Source organism: Scomber scombrus, chromosome 12 (assembly GCF_963691925.1).
Source record: "Scomber scombrus chromosome 12, fScoSco1.1, whole genome shotgun sequence".
Lineage (NCBI taxonomy): Eukaryota > Metazoa > Chordata > Actinopteri > Scombriformes > Scombridae > Scomber > Scomber scombrus.
In genome coordinates, this window is record NC_084981.1 from 15,211,747 (window position 1) to 15,236,492 (window position 24,746).

At 42.8% G+C, this 24,746-nt stretch overlaps 1 protein-coding gene across 1 annotated transcript; it reads left to right on the plus strand.

Moving 5' to 3' along the window:
* Positions 1-6,935: 6,935 nt before the first annotated feature.
* lzts2a (leucine zipper, putative tumor suppressor 2a) lies at positions 6,936-24,098 on the plus strand. Its single transcript, XM_062430299.1, has 8 exons — positions 6,936-7,133; positions 17,430-18,086; positions 19,039-19,692; positions 19,794-19,916; positions 21,076-21,222; positions 21,316-21,831; positions 21,914-22,018; positions 22,115-24,098. Exons 2-8 carry the CDS (start codon positions 17,463-17,465, stop codon positions 22,295-22,297), a joined length of 2,352 nt encoding a protein of 783 aa, XP_062286283.1. The 5' UTR covers positions 6,936-7,133; positions 17,430-17,462; the 3' UTR covers positions 22,298-24,098.
* Positions 24,099-24,746: the final 648 nt, after the last annotated feature.

Genomic DNA, 24,746 nt, shown 5'->3' on the forward strand with positions numbered 1-24,746 from the left:
AAAATATACTATATCACATTAAATTGCAGTATATTGCAATATAAAATGACATACCATCATATTCAAAAATTTAGATCCTTACCATCCATCTATATTTCTTTCAGGACTGTTTGCACATTTCTCTTTTTGTTTCATTCTGAACTCTCAAGTCACCTTGGCACAGATTTAGCCACTCCTCTTGCATGATGGCAGCTACTTTCTCCTTCACCCTCATCAGTACAGGACAGCATCGCTCTCCGAAATGAAGGGACACAATCGAGACATGAAGTAACCCGATAACTCTGACGTTAGAAACACTGTGATTAACAAAGTGGAGCCAAGGTAAACGGCCCGCATAACCTTGATACACCAACCTCAGTTGAAGTTAATGCTGCAAGCACCCAGTGGGAGTGCGACCCTGAATCATGGTGTCGTTGTGCTCACATTAAGTGTGGTCCCTGCGGTGAGGACATATGCTGCCATTTCAATGTAATCTATCTACTAGTGATCTAAAGGATTAATAATCTCCATCTAATCTGCACCCATGGGTTCACATCAGCCCATCACAGGGTGAGATGTCATCTCCTGATTAGAGATAGTGTGTGTGTGTGTGTGTGTGTGTGTGTGTGTGTGTGTGTGTGTGTGTGTGTGTGTGTGTGTGTGTGGCGGGTGGGCGGATGGGTGGGTGGGTGGCATTAGCTCCAAGCCCTGCAGAGATCATTATAGCATCACAGGTCATGTATTTTGGTCTTGCAGTGTGTTTTATGAAAATTAAAAGATGTAAAGCTGATGACGAGGCAGATCTGTGTATTTATGAGCGCATACAGTACGTGCCACTGTTTCTATGCAGTTTTCTCTTCTATCTCATATATATATATATATGTCAAGCTTTTGCACACATTACCAATATAAATAATCAATTTTATGGGATGGGACATCTTAATTAAATTTAACCCTAACATCTCTATCTTGCTAATTTTACCCCCAACCCGACTCCTGTGTCCCTCGGGGAAGACCCTGACCATCTGTCCTCCTGGGGACTCCTTGTTAGGACAGACCCCCTTTGCACATACTGAGGCCCTCCCACACACATGAACAGCTTCAGATGACTGTGCCTCACCAGTGTTGACAGTGACAACTACAAGGCATGTGGACAGGACAAACCTCTGCCATCCAATCAGCTCTCAGATGGCTAAAACACAATAATCATCTAATGGCAGAAATCCTAGATCCTGATTGCCACTTTAATCAGTTGTACCTTGGCCTAAAGCCTAACTGACCTACAGATTTCATGGAAATCCGTTCATGAGTTTGTGATATTTTCTGTCGACAGACATGAACCAACATATGTTTCCATTTCTTGTTTGCTCTACACTAAACTACACTAAAAGCCATAAGGAAGCCCAAATGTTAATCAATATTTGTGCTTGATTGTGGTCGTTTGTCAGGATAAAATGGATTATATTGATTTAGTCTAAAAGGTTGTGCATTATGTTCTGTTTTCTAAATGAAATTAGCATTTTTGAGGCATCACTTTATCCAGTGATGAAGTTGGTTTTGGGTGATGGAGGAAAGGTTGAGCTTTTACTGCTTTTGTACAATACAATGCACTCTGATGTTTCTCTACCTTAAGAATCTGCCGTCATGTCATTAAAACTTAGACAGATATGGCCTACATTCATGTGGAAGCCATATGATGTTTTCATCCATTGCTGATCAAAGTTTGACCCAAATAGCCAACTTGCTGTGGAGCCAAAACACGACATCAAACTCCGGCTGACATGATTTTTCTTGACAATACTCTTTGTAAGAGGCACGATCTGTCAGTGTGACTGTCCATATTCCTACAGTCTGTCTGTCTATGACAATAGCCGTGAAAGAGCGCAGTCAGCATCTGTTCCTGAAAGCAGTTCTGAGGCTCAGCCCAGCAGCCGGGCGATGTGGCAGGACTGACCCCTGCACCGGGACACGAGGGCCAAAATCAATAGTCGTATGGTATCGCTTCACAGACCGTAATAAGCCGACCTATTACCTCATCGGCTGCTTGTGAAGAGAGGTTGTGAGGAGGTAGCAAAGAAAATAAGAAAGAAGGGGTGAGATCAGGAGATTTATAAAAAATAAAAAAAGGGAAAAAAAAGTATAAATTAGCATTTTTGGGAAAAGACGATAAAACCTTCTAGTGTATGAATGGAAGAAAGGAGCTTATCATTTATATTGGACACCAGGGGGTGGCAATACTGGTGAAATCAAATATCACAAGGTTTTTTTTTTTACCAGGTATTGTCACACACTACCATAGGATATCAACACACAAGAATATATTGAGAAAGAAAAATGATGACCAAATAACTCTGCATTCAGATAAACGCTGAAATTGTATATTGATTCATGCTAATGTAGTCCATATTCCATATAAAAACAAATTAAAACTAATACAGGATATTACTTTATTGCTTTCATACTAAAATCAATATATCATGCAGCTCTACTGCCTCTGTTATATCCTTTCTTTTTAGTAATTATTTCCCTCTTTTCTTTCTCTTCTACCTTTTATTTCTAACTGGACTCAAATTGTTCAAACGTTGTAACCTCAAGAGGAAGCAGGAAGCGCTTACAAACACATAATCTCACATTCATATGTTACGATGAGAAATACATTTTATGTCTAGTTAGTTTTTTTCTGGTGTTTTACTCCTGCAGGTGTGTCTTGTGTGTTGGGCGGCTGTGGCTCACGAGGTAGAGCGGTCGTTCACCAATTAAAATTGGCGGTTCGATTCCCGGCTCCTCCAGTCCACATGTCGATGTGCAAGACACTTAACCCCAAATAGCTCCCGTTGCTGTGCCAACGGTGTATGAATGTGTATGAATTATTAGTTTCCCTCTGATGAGCAGGTTGGCACCCTGCGTGGTAGCCCCTGCCATCAGTATATGTCTGAATGTGTGTGAATGGGTGAATGAGACATAGTGTAAAAAGCGCTTTGAGTGGTCATAATGACTAGAAAAGTGCTATATAAGTACAGTCCATTGAGGACTTTCAGCATGACCCTCCAGAGGATTGATCACAATGTGTCTGATAATACTTTATTATGTACATGCTGCAACCAGGGGTGTAATTTTGTTTACCCTGTGTGATTTCATCCAGGTCAGAGGAATAGCAGAGGCAAGGAGGCCCAGGAGAGGAGCAAGGTCCTGGGATGAGAGCTCTCTGTGATTCCCCTGTCTCCCCCAGACCTCCAGGAGAAAAAGGCTGGGTAATAGTCTGAGGTAAAATAAACACACACACACAAAACAAGAAAAATAAAATACCCTCTGCAGACAAAACCCTTCTCTGGCGACGTTGACCTTCAATATTTGCTGACTCAAGCTTTCCCACCCAATCATCCTACCTCTCTTGTTCCTTCTGTCTCCCTCTTTCATGCCCTCCCTTTTCGGTGTCGTCCTTTCTCTCTCCTGTCTTTCAGGGAGCAGGGGACATTGATCAATGGTCTTACTTGGATTAGACTCAGTTTAGAGTGACCCGCTGTGGTCACTTTGTCATAGAGACACAGACATGCACACACATTTATGGAAATGGGGGTCTTGGCCTCCGTCTTTGAAGTGTCAGGTTAGGGATTGGGTTTGGAGATGGATGGCAGTTGGAGTGTGTGACACATTGGGGAGCAGGGAGGAGGGGAGCAGAGGAGGAGATGAGGGGTCATGGGGTCGAGAATTCACAGCTGAGCCTGAGTAGTTCCATACGGCAGCGGGGTGACAGCAATACCTCAGAGGAGTTAGGGAAGGTGTGTTTGTCTGTTTACTTCTGCCTCAAGTTTCTCTCGCAGTAAAAACACTTTTCTCATACAAGCCTTAATATGAAGCAGCGTTCAATCTATCAAAATTGATTATATCATTTTACATCAGATAGCTACAATCACAACCACGAGCAGTCCTACAACACAGAATCCTGACAGTAGCACCTCATCTTCTCTATCAGCTCAAAGCTCTACATTGTTTGTAAGATATGTGGGGTGATAATAGTGTGTGGTCAACACAGCAGCAGCTGTCTTCCTCTCCTCTTTCTATCGTCTCCATTACAGATCTGCTGTCTCCTTTCCTCTCTTTCTTTCCTCTAGTCCAGCTCGGCCTGTCCCAGGCCAGCTGTCTCCTTCCCTCAATAGCTGTCCCACAACGATACTCACTGCCTGCTTTACAAGGTCACTTTCAAAATACAAATGACTCAGTATGCGCCTGAAGTCCCTTCTAAGTACCTTCATTTTGGTTGAAGGTGGCAGGTTTCATACTACTTAAAGCTGCACTGATCAAAATTTTTATATTAACCCTACAGATGACTGTGTAATGTGAAAGAGGTCACTCATAGTGACAGACCCTGTGAAAACAATGACCATTCTTTGCAGTTCCTCCCAGCTCTATGACACATTTTTCATCTCATTTTTTTGGTTTTGTGGTCCACAGCTTTACTGTTTTGGTTCACTCTCACCTTTCTCGTAGTGTTGTTTGTGTCAGGCAGCTGTTTTACGAAGCTTTAATAAACTGTTGTACACTAACCTTCAAGCACCAAATGGCAGAGCTACAAGATGTCATCTGTAAATGTCTTATTGTTTTGTCTGATTAACAATCCAGTCCCCAAAAATATTCACATTACAATAATATTAATTAGAATTAATTCATTAATTAGATTAATCAACGTTGCAGCTCTATAATATTTGACTATGCTGTACTTGATTCAAAACCAATGCTAATGTTGTTCCATGTCCGCTGGATGTGTAAATAAGCAAGTTTGTTGTGCTGCCCCCAAGTGGAGAAAAAAATCAATTAATGCCGGTTTGTAGTCATTTCATATAATGTCTAACAAATATGTTATTTATCTAAAAATCTAAAAACACAAATATTTGGTTTTGCTCATCATTTAACACTCAGTTAGCTGTTTTGGTATACACAAAAACGCACACACACACACACACACACACACACACACACGCACACACATATAAAAGGCTGAAAAGCTTTCTGGTGTTGTATTTTCAGCATGGAGAGGTGGGCTGTGTTAATGGCAGTAAAGTGCCAAGTCAGAAAGCTGAAAAGAACTCTCTTCTCACTTGTTGAACCACTGTGGGACTCAGAGGGAGGTACAAGGAAGTTCCAGTAAAGAGAGAAAGAGAGAAAATAGACATACACAGACAGACACACACACACACACACACACACACACACACACACACACACACACACACACACACACACACACACACACACACACACACACACACACACAACACACACACTACAATACACCCTCTTCTCCTACAGAATTACTCAGTCCTCCTACTGGTTTTCCATGGCAGCACACAACAATAGACCTAGAGTGTGTGTGTGTCACACTTAGTGCTGAAGCAATCGAGGAATTAATCAATAAATTGAACCATTTAACTAATCTGGTAATGGATTAAATTACTTAGGAGGCAAAATGCCCCAAATTTGCTGGTTTCCAGGCTTCTCAAATGCATGTTTTATTGTGAACGGAATATCTTTTGGTTTAACAAAATAAAACATTTAAAGTTGTCGCTTTGACTTGAAGATGACAAAATAACACATTTCTGTCAGTTTTGTACTATAGTGATGTTGAATGTATATGTTAAACAAAAGTCCAAAACTTGAATGTATGTAAAATTGTGTCTTCAAGTCGCAAGCTAGGGCTTGTTTGAAAAGTTTCCTCTAACTTCTTCCTCGTGATGATGTCAGATTGTCCATGCATGCTCAAAAAACATAGCCTTTGTTGCTAAGGTTGTTCTTTGGGCTGTTTGCGACATCCATGCATATGTTTCAGATTAGGGATTAATGCTCAATCATGTATGGATACATTTGAGTAGTTTATAAGAAGTGAAATGTGACTGCTGCTGTTTGTTTATGTAGCCTTCAGAACTGACTAGTCAGAAGAGAGTGGTTTTATCAGGAGACAGGAGCTAAAACGGCTTGTTTTGAACTGCAAATCATGTAAAAGTATTCCAGTAGAGCCCCAGAATAAAAACATAGACCTGGAAATGTGCAAAACCTGCAACAAGGGCTCACATGGCTTCATCTGAAGTAGTCACAAGCCAAAAGTGTATATTGAACCACTGTACTACTATAGATTGAACAAATAGTTGATAATATAATTAATCAGATTAGTTACCATGCCCACCACACAGCAAACACATTTACCTTTTCAACATTAACCTTTTTAACTTCACCCCCAAACAAACAGTTTCAACACATCATTCAACGACAAGTAAAACCTTTTCATTTGACTCTCCACTCGTTCATTCCCCGCTTTCTGTTGCCTGCCAATGAATGCTCCTGCTCACCTGCATGTGCACAATAGAGCATGAAGAGTGTGCAAGCAGAAAGATAAGCAGAAACATGTTATGTAATTGAACCATCTAGGTTAATTGACCCTCCCTTGCAATCTCTCTTTTCACTCCTTCCCTCTCTCTGTAACAGCTGCAGCTCTTGATGTAGTTTATTTCTCTTTGATAATTGCACAATTGAATGTTACTGTGCTGTTATTTAGCAGATAATGACGACTGGGGAAAAAGGAGGTGTTTCCTTGATGCATGTGGGGACACTCTGCTCTCTCTCACACACACACGCACACACACCCCAAACAGAAACAGGAGAGATAAAAAAATGTCCAATCTGATGCAGGATTGTGTAGATGCAAAATGTGTGAAAGAGAAGGCGATGGGTGAAGCTAAAAAGAGAAGGGGGAGGAGAGAGAGGCCGAGGAGAGCAGGGTGTGTGTGTATGTTAAAAGAGGGAAACTAGAGGCAGGGGAGCTGGCAGACAAAAGTGAGAGAGGGGAGGGAGGAGGGGGAGGCGGTGCTAAGGCAGACAGCAGGGAAGGAAAGCTGAGAAGAGGAACAGTAGAGTGAAGTGAGAAGAGAGACAGGAGGAGGACAGGACAGGAAAATAAGGGGGCTTCCATTTGAAAGTCGTCGTGTCGGGATATGAAGTCCTGGAGCAGTGAAGAGGCAAAGGCAGGGTGTGTTGTAGAGAAGAGATAGACGAAAGAAGGAGAGAATCTGAGCTGACGGACTACTGTCAGAGACTGGAGGGATTTTTTTTTTTCCAAGAGAGACGGAGACAAGTGGAGGCAGCGATGCAGGGCTCTCATTGGGGTGAGAAACAGAGTGTGTGCATGAATGTGTGTCTTTAATTCTCTAGCCTAGCGCTCTCTTTACCCTGATGTTTATTCCAGTATAGGCCTCATTTGCATGAATACTTAAGGAAACTTTGTGTTTACCTTGTGTCAGTGTGAAGCCACTTAGAAGGTGTCAATTGTGGAAAAGCCATCAGTGGAAGGTGTGTAACGGAAAGACTTTCAGACAAAAATGGCTCGGCAGGCCCATTTACACAGAAACGCTGATTTCAATAGGACTGTAAACGAGATTAAGAATGTCAGTGAAACCCAATAAATTGGTGCTGACCTTTTAAATCCAGTTTAAGCAGCTTTGATTAGTTAAATAATGATAGAAGAATCCATGGAAAACTTCTAGCCATTTTGCCAGCTGTTGAAGGCAGCTGGATGAATCAGAGTCAGCTGACTGGTGTTGTTGACGTTGGGGCATTGGCTTAAAGTTTCTAAAGTTGTTACAAGTGTATCTGCTCTCAGTGACCCTGGAGGCTTTTGGCTTGCACAAACAGACCTACTGGCTTTGGATTTGTTGAGGTGGAATGATGAGTTTTTGGTGGCGTGTGAGTCCAGGTTTACTAAATCAGACCCAGACTAATCTGCTCATTACAGGCTGTTGGTGTATTGATTTGAAATTTCAGCCTTTAGAAAAGCTGTTCCACCCTCTGGACAGTTGGCCTGGAGGAGGAAGAAGGAGGAGGGCGTTATTTAATCTGTCTGCGCACACACAGACACACAAACACTCACACTGAAGATAAGAAAGCTCATGAGGCAGCAGACATATATTTCTACCAGGGCAGACAATTAGGCTGCGTCTCAGAAGTGTGACCCGTACAAAACATGTTTTTATCTAAAAGACTCAAAGGGAATCTGTGTGTGTCTTTTGATGACGAAGCACTCTGGGAGACACACAGGCCGCTGTTGTTTCTCTTCTGTCTTCCCCTACGCGTGTAATTACAAGACTCCTCATGCGCCTTGGGCCACATATTGTAGTTTCTCATCAAGTTTGTTATGGCCCGGGAGTGATGTGTCAGCAGATATGTTTATAGTCAGAGCGGTTAGAGGCCATCCATTCACTCAACTCTTTGTAGTAGCTTTACTCTTTGACTGTGTCATGTTGAGGTTTCATTTGAGAGCACGCTGAGAAGAGAAGACTGTAATTATCCAGACTAGAGTTTGGAGGACCTTAGAGGGACTGACGTTTCACTCCATAATCACAGCAGCCGTAAATGGGCAGGTGTTGAGACGCAAACGATGACGTGATCCAGGGGAGTGAGAGTGGGGCAGAGATGGGGAACTGGAGGGTGAAGAGGTGAGATGGGTTACCTCATCCACTCTGAACAAAACAAATGAGGTAAACGTGTGTCACGTGTTGCAGGTCCCATGCGTAACCCTTTCCAGTCGTGTTGACTCATGCTTCCTTCATGTATGGCGTAAAGGGTAGCAAGACTTTTTTTTGGCTCTCATTCTCCTTTGGTTTTCCCTCCTTTTTGTCCTCTTCTTCTATCCTCAGCTCCATTATTTTCCAGTGATCCTGTACTAGCTAAATCTCATGCCAGGTATTTATGTAAAGCCTCTAGTTGAGAAGCATGGTGGAACACTGAAGGAGGGAGGCTGAGAGCGAGAGACAGAAACACAGGAAGAGGGAAAAGACAGTGAGAGATTAGACGTCGGCCTGGCTTCTATTCACTTTGCTGAATTAGTGTTTTCCACGTAAGTCGCCCCCCCCCCCCCCCCCCCCCCCATTCCATCTTCCTTGAGCTTACAGCCGTGTGCAGGCGGCACGGACAGTGTGTCTGAATGCACATGTGTTTATGTGCTGCTGCTTCCTTGCCATGTCAGATACTTTCCTAGATGAGTGGAAGTGAATTATACATTGAGATTGGTATAGTTAAAAATGAGGCGTTACTGCTTATGTAATAGCTGCTGTGGAACTCATTTGCCTGCCTGCATTTAGTTACGCTGGGTGTGTGTGTGGCATTGTGTGTGCTATATTTCTGCTTCAGCTATGATCAGTAATCTCACTCTAAAGCTGTGACACCTTTGCTGAAATGTTTAAAAAAAAACCTGAGGTGGCCTACTTTTCCTCACTGAAAGCTGTGTTTGATAGTAAGTAAACTGCTTGCTTACAATCAAGAGTCCTGTCTTGCCCCACTCCCCGTTCTCTCTCACATTATGGGTCATGTTGTCAGTCAAAGTGTGTTGCTTTCAGTGTGAGATAACAGGCCCTTTCTCTCTGCTCTCTGCCCTCTGTTAAGCTGAAACAATGGCCCTCCACTGTTCATACAGCCAAAGCAGCAGGGGGGAAGGAAGGGAAGTTTAGGAGGGAAAACTTTACTCTTCTCTCTACATTTAGAACAATGAAAAGTCAAAACAGCCGGAGCACCTGGATTTTCCAAAATATACTCCAGCAAACAGCATGCTAAAGATAAAACGACTTGCTCTTGCACTAATAAAGGAATCATGGCTGCCCCTCTGTGATTTTATTCAAAGATATACACACTGAGCAAAGTGCTTTAAGGCTGAACTGGTCATTGATTCTGACAAACAGTAGTCCAATGGCCACACTAATCCCTGTGTCTCTAACACCGGCATTCTCAGCATTTCCAGTGTCTGCCTGTCTGACCACTGACCACCGCTGGATAACTGTCAGTGGCTGGAAAACCTCCTGGAAAATCCAACATTTGGAGCAGACCAGGAATGTCAGCCATCTTCCCTTTTTTCACATACTGTTACCTCAATTTCCTCCTGTGCCAGCTGACTATAAACGGACCATCTCCAGCTCTGGTTCCATTTAGGGTTTAATCATTTTTAGTACCAACTATAATGTGATCATAGCAAGTACTGATACTGTCACTGAATGTCTGGTCAGATTTGTTATCTTATTAACATTTTCTAAATCAAACAGTTCCTGATTTAAATCACAATTTTAAAAGTTTTAGACTTTTAAAATGTACTGCTGCTTCTGTTAAGGCAACATTTAAAGGAATAGACAAGAAATCATCCAACACACAGCCCTCTTTAAACCCACAACTTTTACAGTTTGGTTTTTGTACAAGATATGACATGTTAGTGAGTGAGCTTTGGAGGTGTTTGTAGTTGGATTTTGTTACTTTTGGACAGAGCCAGGCTAGCTGTTTTCAGTCATTATTCTAAGCTAAGATAAGCTGTAGTTTCATATTTAGGGTACAGACATGTGGAAAGTGGTATTTTCTCATCTAACTCTTGGCAAGAAAGCAAATAAGTGTATTTCTTAAAATATTTAACTATTTCTTTAACATTTTAGAAGTGGATTTTGTAGAGAAGCTTATTTCACAATGTACATTATTGCAGCATGGTGAAGGTTGACCTGTGTATGACCATATGTTTTGTTGGGTATAAACATTTTACACAAACTGTGCATGTAACCAGAGAAACCAACTGGATAACTCATTTCAAACCGAACCCATAAGTAAGCATGTGATTGACAGTTTGTGTCCCCAAATGACCATCGTGTTTTCACAAGGCTGTGTCACTACTTTCATGTCATTGACATCTACTGCATCCCATTTCAATAGATTTCTGGCTGCTCTCTCTGTCAACCCCCGCAGGGACTTTGTGAGTTTCTGTGCAGTTATGTGTTTGAGAATCTAGGCTTCAGTCACCCCACACTCGAGCAGGCTCTCACGTCCGAATTGAGGCCAGATGCTTTGAGATGCTAAAGAGCCAACCTGCCCGCTGTCAGACTGTCAGGCTATCAGGCTATCACAAACACACACACACACACACACACAAAATGAATTCACTTATTCAACTATTCACTTGCTCCTTTTTCCTTCCTTCCTTTTCCCACTCTTCCTGTATTTCTATCTTGTTTTCGCCTTGTGCATGAAAAATGTGGGCCTCTGCTGCCATGGCGACACTTCCAAACAGAGGGAGAAGCTTAAGTCTGAAACAGCAACAAGTTGGTTGTAAAAGAAGAGGAAGAGGGGGAAAAAACTGGACTGTTGGAGGACCTGTTGCCAATTACTCCTGCACAGACTCGCTTTAGAAGACTTATTTCTCTGTTTCATCCCAGAAAACCTGGTTTAATGAAGTCAGAGCCCCTACAGCAGCCTGGACACTGAAACTCACAACTTTTGTTCAAAGTTACAATATCAAGCATGTTACTTTGCCAAACAGAACAAAATCTCTGTGGTTTGAGAGAAAAGAGACTTGGCACTGAAGCGACGGGTTAATGAGGACTGAGTGGGTTTGCATGCATTCAGCAATCTCTAACACACACACACACATGCACACACACACACACACACACATACACACACACACACACACACACACACACACACACACACACACACACACACACACACACACACACACACACACACTCTCCAAGACCTTAAAGCCAAGCCACGTGGGGGTAGGTGACAGTGAGCAACCACTCAGACAGACAGTCATTGTGTTGGAATGGAGGCATAATATAACCTCAGGTCTTCTGGCAAAACCTTAAAAGACTTCTCTCATTTTACAGCAGAGTCGGCTGACTTCATTACAATACCATTTTCTTGCCTGTTTGAAGTTTTATTGTGGCGTTTCAGTGAGTAGATGCATGACAAATAAATGGGAGGGTAGATTAGGTGTAGACTGATTGTCTCACTGAGGTATTGTGTGTGTCAGTGAGTTTCAGCCTTGCCTGTACTTGTGGATTTTCTTTTGCTAGCAAGCCCGTCGAGGATTATCGTGACTCACCTCGCCTGTTGATTTTCTCTCCGCCTCGCTCTGTCTATCATTCTCACTCTCTCCATCCGCCGGGATCACTGGTCTCAGGATTAATCTAGGCCACCCAGACTCTGTATACGAAAGTGGAATATTTCTAGTGCTCTGAACAGGCTCTCCGCTTCACCCTGCACTCTTTCAATATCTTACTTTATGTTGGAAAAAGTGTTTGGGTGCCACTGACTACTGTTTTTGTGATCAGTGACCACCCATCAAAGAAAAGGAAACATTATACAAAGGCATTTTTTATGAATGGTCATTATTATTGCACACACACTGATACTTTTGCCCTTGTCCATATAGTGCCTGCTCTGATCTGACAATTTTATACTTTCCACCTGTTGCTCCCGTCTTCACACTGGCTTTGCCTTTGGTTAGTCACGCTGTGGTGTTGCCACTAAAGGGGCAGATGAAAATCTAGCTGCATAGATCAGTGAGTAGGGAGTTGTAGGAAAGGTGGGAGGTGGGGTCGGGGTGGAAAAGGAAAGAGAGCAGTGGGGCAATAATCCAACACAGGATGCAAGGAAACAAGGAAAAAGATATGGGTGAAAATGAAGGCTAACAGGAAAGAAGGATGAAAGTGAAGGAAGGAGGTGAAAGACCCCAAACATATGGCAGTTCATCATGTCAACTTTACCACTGGTTGAAGCTGCTCTAATTAGTGTTTTTATATTAACAATCAATCAAATGACTGAAATGTGAAAGTGATGGCTCATAGTGATGAACCCACAGAGAATTGCCACCCGACTCTGCAGTTCTTCTCAGCTCTATGAAGCGTTTTAGCTTCTTTCAGTTCATTGTTTTGGTTTTACACCCCACTGATCTCTCATCAGTACTGTTTCCTGCTGCAGCTGATAGCGCAGAATTTGCTCAAGATTCAGATAATTCTTCCAGGAGTTGGTGGAAACCAAAACAGAGCTGAAACAAGAGTGAATAATGGATTTCAAGTGGGTTCTAATGTTGCTCTGTAAACATGTTTGCCTTATCAATAGTGATAGTCAATGTTTACAGCTTGTTGTGATCCCCCAAGTGGCCGAAAAATACATTAACGCAGGTTAAAATCGAGAGACCAACAGAAAAAATGACCACCAGTTTTAATCGATTAATAGTTACATTTTTAGTTATTTATTTACTAAAAATGTCAAACTTTTGCAGGTTCCTGCTTCTCCAATTTCAGGATTTTCTGTTTTCTGTGGGTTTTTTAAATTTTTTTTACATTATTACAAATTTGTCATTCTATTTGATTAAATTATTGATTGACCAGTGGAAGAAAATAAATCAGTGATGAAATTGATAAGAAATGCTGATCGCTTGTCATGACTTTTCGGGTTGACCCTATCCCGGTTAACAGAGAGTCAGTTCAAACTCAGAACTATCACACTGGAAGCTTTGCATTTCTTATTTTGTCTATGTATTGATATTAAAACCCAGCATTAGCACAGTAGCATCACACTGCTGTGGTACCTTCTCTGCTCATTGTCTTTTCTTGTATTGTTAAAATATCTGAAAGAAACCGACTAGTGGAAGAAAGATGAGAAAAGATAAAGAGGAAATCTCCTTCAAGCTGACACAGTGTTCAGTACTCAGCAGTAGTAGATTCTCCTGTTAGGATATCGTAAGGTGCTCAGACCCCAGTGTCTGTGTGTTTGCCAAATAATGACCAAACAGGATTATAAATGCTTGGCTTTCCCAAGGACTCAGACCTCTTTGGAGCCTCTCTTTGGACTACCTGGCATTGGAATTCCCCTAACCCCCAACCATCACCCCAACCCAGTCCGCCTTTGTCTCCTCACCCCTAAAACCCCCTTCTTTTTTCCTCTCCTGGGTAATGCTGGCGTTATTAACAGACTTATGATAACGGGATTATTTCCCCGTCACAGACCCTACTTCTGGATCTTGTTAGAGAGCTACCTGGGAACCTCTTTCTTCTGTCAGTCCTGCTCTTACTCATACTGGGCCAGTTTGGACCATGCAGATGGTAAACTCTCACAACCACTAGATGTATTTCCAGTCCCTGTCAGAAGCAGTGACCCTGCCTTTAAGCCATCCAGCATCATTTAATAGTTTTAGAGTCTCAGGATGTGGTGTAAAGTGCCCCTGGGTTGACACCGTAATCGCTGGCTGTAACACTATTGGAGTTTATTTTTGAACATGGATTCAAATGCCTCGCAGAGAGAGAGAAACGCCTCATGAAAGACTATCAGAGTGATTTCAGGCACTTGAGATGTTTTCTATTTTTAGGGACGTTGACTGTTTTTTCTCTGCTTGTCTTGTGCTGCTGACAGCAGAGGAGGATGCGTGTAATGAGGAAGGTGGAGGAAGCGGATGGAGGGATGGTAAAAGTATTTTCACTTTGTCAGAGAATCGCAACCCAGAAGGGGAGGAGAGGAGGACTTCAATAACTTTAAGAAATAACCAGTGAACAACATCAAAGGGGGAAATTAGCTTTTGGGATTTGTTGCCTGAGTAGCCAGAACAAAACCAGACCCTTGGAGGTCATAGGGGGGTGGGAGGAAAGAATCAGACCAGCTCCCCTCCACTCATCAGGGGGTCACAGGGTTACAGCTTGGGGGGTCATGGTTGACGGTCTCAGAGGGTTGTTAATTCTATTATTACTGGCTGAGAGGTCCTTGTCAGGGCTGGGAGTGAAGACCAAGTGGATAAAAGGTGAAAGGAGGTTGTGAGGGGTGATTATTTTGGCATGGGAAGTGATCACATACCACGCATATCTTTATCTCGTTGACTCATGTGTACTCATGAAGTCTGTCTCCTCTCTTTTACTCCCCCTCACTCACTTGAAGACATACAGTCTCACAGTTTAGTTAAACTGGAGTCAACTGGCAGGAACTGAACCACGCTGATGACTGATCATTTACAAATAATTAGACAACCTGTTTTCTCATGTTGGGCTGAATGGTATGACCTCCAAACTGCATCAAGATGAACTGTCACAACTATTTAAAGATAAATGGAACAATATATTTAGAAAGTTTGTTTTACAAATTAATCCATGCTGGGTCACTTCTGATTTATTTGTCCTGCTAATTATAGTATGAACGGTCATAGTCTTCTGTGAGGTTAACATTTTGTATACATCTTAAAATCGATTGGATGTATTGCTTTGAAATTTTCTACACACATTCACGTCCCTTCAGGATTCAGTGTAATCACTTACAGATAATGTAACTTTTCATCTAGGGCCATCTTTGTGTATTAACCAATACTTTGGTCAACATGTAAAACTTTTCACATCCCCATCAGCATAAACTGTACTTTGTGTTTAGTAAAAGGGTCAATAAATTGCAATCTGATCTGTTATAATCATGCTTCAGTAAAGATAACAAAAACTCATCTTCACTTCTCTCTCTATCACCTCTCTGTATTTATTGACACTTAGTTGTAAGACTTTCTATCACCTGACTTAATTTTATACTCCGTGTTCTAACCTGTGGAGCTGTTGATGAATGCATTTTGTGTGTGTATGTGGATGTTCATGCTCACACACAACACTGAGTGTCAGTCTGTATGATTGTGTTAGTTCTGGCAGACTGTGTGCAGTCATAGCTGGCGTGGATTATTCCACTTGGCCAGACGGATTTGGGTTTGGCACGACAGGCTGAGGATATGTGTCCCCTCTCTGTTCCCCCAGGCAACTGACACTGATAATACTGTCTGCAAATGGCTGCCACTCATTGTGTCGCTAATATGTATCCATGTTGCACTCCCTAAAAATAGACAAGTGAGCCTATTGTTCATTTCTTCAAAGGCTTTTTTGATTGGCGTAGGAGCATTTTGATAATGAAACAGCAAAGTTTTCACCCTCCCTTCAGAACTAATACACAAATGACTGCAGGTTCAGAGTATATACAGTGCTAAATATACTGTATACTGAATATACAGTATATTTATTGGAGGATGAGCCTAAACTGGGGGGGGGGGCACGCACGCTCCCCCAGGAGAAATCTTTCAAATAAACTTGGTTGGTGCTAATGAGTTTTGCGAGTGGCAACAGACCTTACATCAATAAATAGTTTGGCTCCTGTGTTGCAACGAAGATTTAATTGTGATTACTTTTAATGTGAAATAAATACACCACATTTAAATATTGCAAATGTTAAAGCATCATCAGAAACAGTTTAAGGATAATTATTATTGGTGATTACGCCTGTAATTCAGAGCTGACAGTAAAGCTGTTTACCACATAGTGAGTCCTAATTCACACATTTTTTACACATGGATGAGATGCTACAGTAAGCACGGATCACATTAGCAGCTGTCAGCACTCTGCAAGAAGCTGTAGAATTATGTGTCATGTTCAAGTTGAAGCATCATAAAGTGTTGCAATTATTTATGTTTACCAAACATTGTATATACAGTTTGTACAACTGTACTAGTGTAAAAATTTGAGCACTGATGGCTTATTTTGGGCATTTAAGGCCTATATGAAGGAATGGGGCAACAACCCATTGTTTTCTGCAGAATTCATCGGGGATAATCAAATCCGGGTATTCAATCTGCACAGGATCGCTTTCTATATCATAACATTACACGTTATCAATCAGGAAAAATCATAAAGATTTCTATAAACTAAATCATTAATCATTCACTGCATTACAAAAGTGCATTAACAGTCATGCTTAGTTTAAACTAACAACTGCAGTCTGCAGGTTTTTCACAGCAGACATAAAGTAAGTAGTGTTTATATAGGAAAAGCACAGGTGTTACTGATGTCATTAACGTTGGCTTCATTTAATTGAAGTGTAACACTAAATGGCAACCTAATGGCATACTAACATGATTAGTTTCACCTGTGTTTGACTGTCTAATGTGAGAACCATGTATTGAAGTGACAATTGTTTCTCACTGTGTAAGATAGCTGCATCCTTCCTTGGTATTATTTAGGGAAATGGAAAATACAACCAGAGATAGTAAACTTATGCGTTAAAATGTTACTGAGTTAAACCAGCTAGTGCTTAGTCATCGCTCAGCATTGAAATATATATTTTTCTTGCATCTTAATTTAGACATCTACAGGTTTTTCATCACCTGCTGTACTGAGAACCAATGACAATGCTGTGAGTTGATCGCCTACAAGAAAATGTTTTGAATGTATTTTGCTTGTAGGTGTCAGTTTTTATCATTTCATCTCTTTATGTGTCCTGTGGAGCAACAATCCACTCTTGTGTAATGGAGTTTCACTGTTTTTTGCACTACACCATGCAGTTCTGTGCAGAAAGCTCCACTGGATCCTACTGCCAGCTCTGGGTGTTTTGATTCTTGAGCCTATGTCAAATTTTTGCATTATAAATATTAGAAGTCAAATTTCAGAGGGCTAAAGGGCTGTGAAATTGATGGTGACGTCAATGGCAGTTAGAAGTTAGTATTACGTCTCATGAATGTTGAATGGAAAACCTTGCATGCATGGATACAGCTCAACAGAGCCTGTATAATAGTCACATCTGTTACATTGAGAGTATAAATTAAAAAAATCATCCTTATTCTCTCTCTCTCTCTCTTATACCAGGGTGTGTGGTGTGTCTGACGCCGTCGGAGTGCTATGGCTCTGGTTCAGGCACTACCTGTAACCGTGACTGACCACCCCAATCCAGGTGTCGACGTCCAGCAGTGCCGGCCGCTATCGTCCCACTCCCCCGCAGGCCCCCGCTCTGGCCCCTGTGGGCCCTGTAGCTCAGGGACAGCCATGGGTTCTGTCAGCAGTCTCATATCAGGCCGGACGTACCAGGAGAGACACTGCCGGGCCGCCAGCGAGTTCACCGCCAAGCCACGGCGCTCCACACCGGCTACAAGCTGCTTCCGGCTCCAGGATAATACCCTCCGCAGCGGGAGCTCCCTGGAGCAGCTGCTGGTTATCAGCAACCAAATGCAGCCCCAGGCCCAGATTCTACCTCCACCGCTGCCCACCAAGAAGCAGCCCCGGCCTGGTAACTCTGCTGCGTCAGGTGGGGGTGGAACAGTTGCTGGAGCTTCAGGTGGTGGAAATAATGGGAACTTTGGATATGTGAGTGATGAGGTGGTGGTTGGAGACTGGAATGACAACCTGGTACTGGCTGCTGCAAGCCCCTGCAGTGACTCAGAGGAGCAAAGGGACAACAGGACTCTGAATGGCAACATTGGAGGGCCTCCACCCAAACTCATCCCAGTGTCCGGACAGTTAGAGAAGGCAAGTGCAGTAGATTGCACTAGATGTATAAAGCTTTTCATGAGCTTTGAAAAAACGCTAGTAAACTACTGTTTGTTTATGTGATGTTTTCATACTGAGCATTTTGTAAATTTAGTTACTGTAGGATCATACCAGGTGGTGAAAAAGTCCTTACTTAGAGAGTAGTACTTTAAAGACACTACCTTAGTGGAGGTGTATCAATGTGAAACTAAATCCACACCAGCTCTCTAGGTCTGGCCTCTGACCTCCATTTTAAGAAAATGTCTTCTTTAATTTCAGCTCAAGCTTACACACAGTCACACTGCATAGTGTGGTGTGAGGACTTTTCATCCACTCTGCCAGTAATACATACCGTACTCATGAAACACTTACCCAGATGTGAGCATTTATGCATCATATGCTGACATGTTCTATGGCAGTTTTACCTCTCTAATTGGCTATTTATTTCCATCGATCCATCTGAAGCTTAATCACTGGCCTGACAGCTTCAGATGGATCATTTGACAGCTACTCACCTTGCAGACACATCATGATCAGTGTCAAAGCTCACTTACATTCAGTGAGCCCTGAGGAGGATCGTTACGAAAAATGCTTACAGTACATGTGAGGAGCTTCCGCCTGCTCTGCCTTTGTCTCATCTCTTCCTCCTCCCTCCTCTCTGTTTCTCTGTCCTTTAAACAGATTTTCTTTGTCCTCTCCTCTTTCACTTTCTCTCTTTCTCTGCCCGCCTGACTCTGTCTCTATCTTAGATGATAGGAAAATCATTAAGAAAATTGCTTAATGAAGCCCATGAATATCAATTAAACCAAATTAAAATAATCAGAGCCTGGAGGGGTGACCTGTCAGCATATCACTCACCCTTTTCTAATGAGTTTAATTCACCCATTGCTAATTAGCTCAGCTTAACTTTTATCAATCACTTATGCAATTTTAAATAATTTTGTACTTTCAGAACATGGAGAAAGTGCTGATCCGTCCTACAGCATTCAAACCTGTTGTTCCCAAGAATCGTCACTCCGTGCATTACCTGTCTCCACGGCCTGGAGGCAGCAGTCTGTCAGAGAGCCAGGGCAGCCTCAACCTCCTGCTGCCCCTCGGAGGATCCAACAGCGCAAACAGCAACGGAGGGAACAGCAGCTCCGGTTCTGAAGGGAAGCGTAACTCTTACAGCGGGGGACGCAATGCTCGGAGCAGCCAGTCATGCTCCATGTCGGATTCAGGGAGAAACTCTCTCTCCAGCCTTCCTACTCACAGCAGCACAGGCTACAGTTTGGCCCCCAGTGAGGGCTCCAGCTCCGGGTCTGGCTCCGGGGGCCAGTTAGAGCCTGTGTCAGGCCTGGGACGAAACACTTCTGGCGGAACTGCAAGCCATGGACACACTAACTCAGACAGTGGACGTTCCTCATCCAGTAAGAGCACAGGCTCAGGTTCGATAAGTGGGCGCGGGCAACCTCTGTCAGACAGCGGGTCCTGTGGTCACTCACCACCACCTGTGGAGGGCTATGAGGGAGTGGTGAGGGAGCTGGAGGAGAAGCTGAGGGAACGAGACCTGGAGCTTCAGCAGCTCCGAGAAAATCTGGATGAGAATGAGGCTGCCATCTGCCAGGTGAAACTTACCTCACCATACTGACTGAAAGACCAAATAAATAATTTGATAGTAGCCATGAAGCGCTAACCTGTGACCTCACATGTCTTTTACTCCGAAAGGTGTATGAGGAGAAGCAGCGTCGCTGTGAAAGGGAGATGGAGGAGCTTAGACAGAGCTGTGCTGCCAAGATGAAGCAGACCTCTCAGAAGGCCCAGAGGGCACAGCAAGTGCTACAGCTACAGGTATGCTGAGCATTTCAAAACAGATTTTTGTGGGGAAATTCAAATAAAATATTTTTCAACGGATTCATTCAAGAGTTCTGCCCCAAAATGCAACTTACAACAAAAAAACATTTTGACTTGTGTCCTGTTTATTACATGTATAATTTTGGAAAGAACCACTGCTCAGCTACAAATGTGTTATGTAAAGATCAAATTATTACTTTGCCAGTCTCATGCATTAGTGGTGAGTCTGGATATTCTCTCTGTGAGGGTGCATGTTGCAGAGATGGCAAAAGTAGAAGTACAGATACAGATGATGATTCAACTCTTTTACTCAAGTAAAAGTAGGAGAGTACTGGCTCTGAAATGTACTTAAGTTCAAAAGTAGAAAGTAAAAATAACAATTCTCTTCACACAAAATAGGATTGTTTTCCTCTTTTGTTAACAACTGCACAGACAAAATAATCACTGGACACAGTCTGGTTTTGCTGCAAGCCAAATTTCAGACAGAATTTATCAGGGGCGCTCCGACTGGACAGGCAAACCAAACAAGTGGGTGTGTGGGGTTTTTAGGGGGAGGCCTTAGTGGGTTTCTTTGCCTGGGGCCCCATAGATCGTAGGATTGCCACTGCGGAGCATAACGCGTTTAAAAAAAAATTGCCACATTAATCGCTGCTCACTGAGGAGCTCCTCACAGCTCTGCACTGTGCACAGCATGTGTTCATATGGCAGGAGTCTTACTGCTGTCATGTTCCTGCACTGTCTGCACACATTGTTTGACTTTCCTTCCATTAGCAGATTTTGATATGAACAGCCTTCAGGGCGGCATCTCACCCAGGTGCGACACGGAGCACACACACTAAAAGAGAAAAAAGATCAGTTTTCTATCGCTTATTTGCACGTCATGTCTTCTTTTTATAATGCCACCGAAGTTGAAACAAGTAACAAGCCTGTTTTGACATGTAAGGAATAGAAAGTACAGATATTTGTGTTTAAATGTAGGGAGTAAAAGTAAAAAGTTGTCCGAAAAATAAATACTCAAGTAAAGTACAGATACCTGAAAGTACAGTAACGAAGTACAAATACTTTACTTCCCACCTCTGGCATGTTGTATTGAGATCAACATAGCTGCTTTTGCATGTGAAACAGTTTGAAAATATGGATCTCTGTGTATCATCAGGTATTTCAACTACAGCAAGAGAAAAAGAAGCTGCAGGAGGACTTCTCCTCTCTGCTGCAGGACAGGGAGACGCTGGAGAGGAGGTGTGCCACCATCCAGAGGGAGCAGACCCAGCTGGGGCCACGGCTGGAAGAGACGAAATGGGAGGTGGGTGAGAGTCAGACACTGGAAAGGTGATAAGAGTACTTAGTAGGTAGTTCTTGTGTTTTCATTGTCTCTATCTCTTTCTCCTCAATTCAGGTGTGTCAGAAGTCAGGAGAGATCTCACTCCTGAAACAACAGCTGAAGGAGAACCAGTCGGAGCTCAGCCAGAAGGCTGGAGACATTGTGGTGCTGAAGGCCCAGTTGAGAGAAGCCCGGTCGGAGCTGCAATCCAGCCAGGCTCGATCCCAGGAGGCCCAGACTGCCGTGCGGACGCGATCTCTGGAGCTGGAAGTCTGCGAGAACGAACTCCAGAGGCGCAAGAGCGAAGCTGAACTGCTCAGAGAGAAACTACTACGTTTGGAAGAGGAGTCAACCCGCCTCCGTGAAGCTCTAGTCAATCATAGCGGACACTCTCTACCTGGAAATGCAACCATGAAGGGGCAGTGCATGAGCTTGTCCCTCCCACAGGGTAGAGCTGTGTCAGGGAGGGGTGGTCCCAGTCCCTCTGTGTCCCGCGATGTAGAGGAGAGTCATCTGGTGTGGGGAGGAGAGAGCGATGAAGCCAAGGCACAGCGGCAGAATGCAGAAACAGTGCTGGGGCTCAGACAGCAGGTACACAGTCATCAGCACCTCTTCCACGTGTGAGTGATAAAACAGTGCAGTGTCTAACGTTTCCTCAATTACCTTTTCTCAGATGGACAGGCTGAAGGCTGAGCTCATGTATGAACGGAGGACGAGTGAGGAGCATCTGTCACGGTTTGAGGATGAGAGGAGGGTGTGGCAGGAGGAGAAGGAGAAGGTAAAATAGAGAAGAATTTTCTCATTGATTTATTCACCAGCAGTGAATAAATAGTGCCTTCGTTTTTACTTACTAACTGTACTTCCCTAAACACAGGTAATTCGCTACCAGAAACAGCTGCAGCAGAACTACATCCAGATGTACCGTCGAAACCGGGACCTAGAGCGAGTGATGAGGGAGCTGAGTCTGGAGCTGGAGAACAGGGACATGGATGACTTTGAGGTCCACAGTGGCAGCAATGACATCCACTTTGAGGAAATCACCGCCACTGAGATCTAAATGCACACATGAACTTACAATAATATGTGCACAGATACACGGGAACACAACCGGCACTCACAAAAGATGTAAACCAAACCTTGAACTCCAGGCCAAATACTGCACTATCTTCACCATGGCTTTACCTGGACCACAGAGCGAGCACTCACCACTTGTCGGTGTCAAACAGGGGATCTCCCAAAGGTGCATTCTTACTTCCTGCTAACAGACAAATCCACATAAAGTGTCTCCTGGCGCTTTTAATGGGTGTTACTCCACTACAAAGCCAGCACAAAGACTTCTTTACTTCCGCAGGAGCAAAAGCAGTGAAAAAAAGTATTTCTTTCTCATATTCAAATCAGGGTATTGAAACGACAGTAACTTCAAGCAAAAAACAAGTTTCTACATGCACAGTAAGCTGGACGAAGACACCTTTCTAGATAGCACATGAGGTTAGACACCCGGCCACCAGCATGCAGTCCCATCAACACCACCACCACTAGGTTGGTTGTTAATGATGGCCTCATCCTTATCTACACCGGTCCTCTGACTGACTGCTAAAGGGAAAAAGTCTTAGAACAGTTTTGTTCTTGTGCTTGTTTCAGAGGTCTTTCCTCAGCAGTGTGTGTTTGAATGGGAATGTATTGTGACTGTTGTCACTCCACAGAAATGCAGTATAAATGGTTATCACCGGCATTGAAAAAAATCTGCTCACCAAGGGAAACATGGTATTGTTTTGTACAACTTTCCAGCTTTTTTTTGTCCTGGATACAATTGTTTTATTCTTGTGAAGCAACTCATCAACCTTAAACAAACCAGTTTTGACATTTGGCTTTTGGTTTGCTTACATGTGGACATCCTATTCTGTCATTTCCCAAACCGCTGAGGAGACAGAAACCAAACATTCAAAGGAAATGCTTTATTTGAGCGCTGCTCCACTTCTCTAGACCACCAACAGTCACACTGTTGCACTCTGAGCAATGTGTCAACTCATTCAGACAACACAGAAAGCTCCGAAATAAACATTTACACTTTACAATTATGTAGCACTAAGAGGCATACCGTAGCATGGGAGATATCACTGGGATGCTGCTGATTCTCCTCTTCCTCTGTCTTTTTTCTGCTTTCTCTTTCCATCTCTATTTCTGCTTCCTACTCGACTCTATTTTTGCAACAGTGAAAAGCACCTCATCGGGCGGCGTCAGGAAACCTATTCTTTCAGCTTGGTTGTGATGTCATTCACTTGTGAGATTTAGGATGGTGTGTGAACTGTAGGCATGCTTATTCAGAGTTTCCATTTGTTCCCCTCCTTCACATTAGTGCTCTTTATTTAGCTTCTGGCGGCCCAAAGCCAAATAACACTTTAAGTCTTCCTAGTCTCCCCAAGACTATAATAATCTTCACCGACTGCTATACAGGTAGTGAGACTGGCATGCCTGCATGTCTTTTGTTATTTCAGATTTCAGGAGAGGCTGGGTGTGAGATAGTGTAGAGATGAGAAATTGCAGATGCAGTAGCTCCAGTGTTGAATGTCCTCAATGCAGGTCGGCTGTTGAAGCCCCAAATATAAACTGGTGAGGAGCATGTTAACATTGGATTCAGTAGGGTCGCTCTTTTTTCTCGCAGTATATGCAGGGCTGTGTGTGACACTGAGCATGGCAGGTCTCTGTGAAAGAAAAAAGAAGTGCGCTGAGAAGTTTTATTTTACAAAGAGTCTATATCGAGGAATAATAGTTAAATGGAAATCTATATAATGGAGGAGATGTTGTATATTTTTTTATATATAGCACCTGAAGATATTTTGTTGTAGTACTGGTATCAGTGTGGGTTTAATATACAGTATAAAGACATATATAGATATATATAGATATATATATATATATATATATATATATATATCACATACCAATATTTCAAATGATGGATCAATTATGAATGGAGATGGCAGCACAGATAGAGTGCACTTAATACTGTAATGCATGAAAATCTGTTTACATTATATAATCTGTGTGACACATCTGTACACTCTCTGATGACCAAACTTTGCAGCTGATAAATAGTTGGGAGCATTTACTTCAGGCTCATTTTTTGACCTGCTGTCTCTCCACTTTGATTGATCATTCATTTGATCGTCAGTATCATAATATCACACCAATCCATGTTGTCATCGCTGAGTTTTGTGCACGTCATTAGTTTATAATTGCATGAAAGGGGTCACTTTTGAGTGACTTCTTGGTTAAGTTGAGGTGATGCTTTTCGTTTCCTATGCTTGGAAATTCAGCTGAACGCCTCGCAGAAATCGATTGAATTTGATCAGTCTATATTTTGCATGATGTGACCACATTCACTTTAAAGATTTTGCAGAGTATTAAAAATTTGAACTGTGCATAAATTAACGTAAAGCCATGGAAAGTGACCCTAAATTGAATGAGTTTGGCTTGTCTGACCATAATCACTTGTTAACCAGACC

Bases quoted from the DNA above. Each gene is read 5' to 3' on its own strand.
- lzts2a (XM_062430299.1), top strand. From the start codon at position 17,463: ATGGCTCTGGTTCAGGCACTACCTGTAACCGTGACTGACCACCCCAAT. The intron at 19,917-21,075 runs GTATGCTGAGCA...GTGTATCATCAG, and splicing joins AGCAAGTGCTACAGCTACAG to GTATTTCAACTACAGCAAGA. The intron at 21,223-21,315 runs GTGGGTGAGAGT...TCCTCAATTCAG, and splicing joins TGGAAGAGACGAAATGGGAG to GTGTGTCAGAAGTCAGGAGA.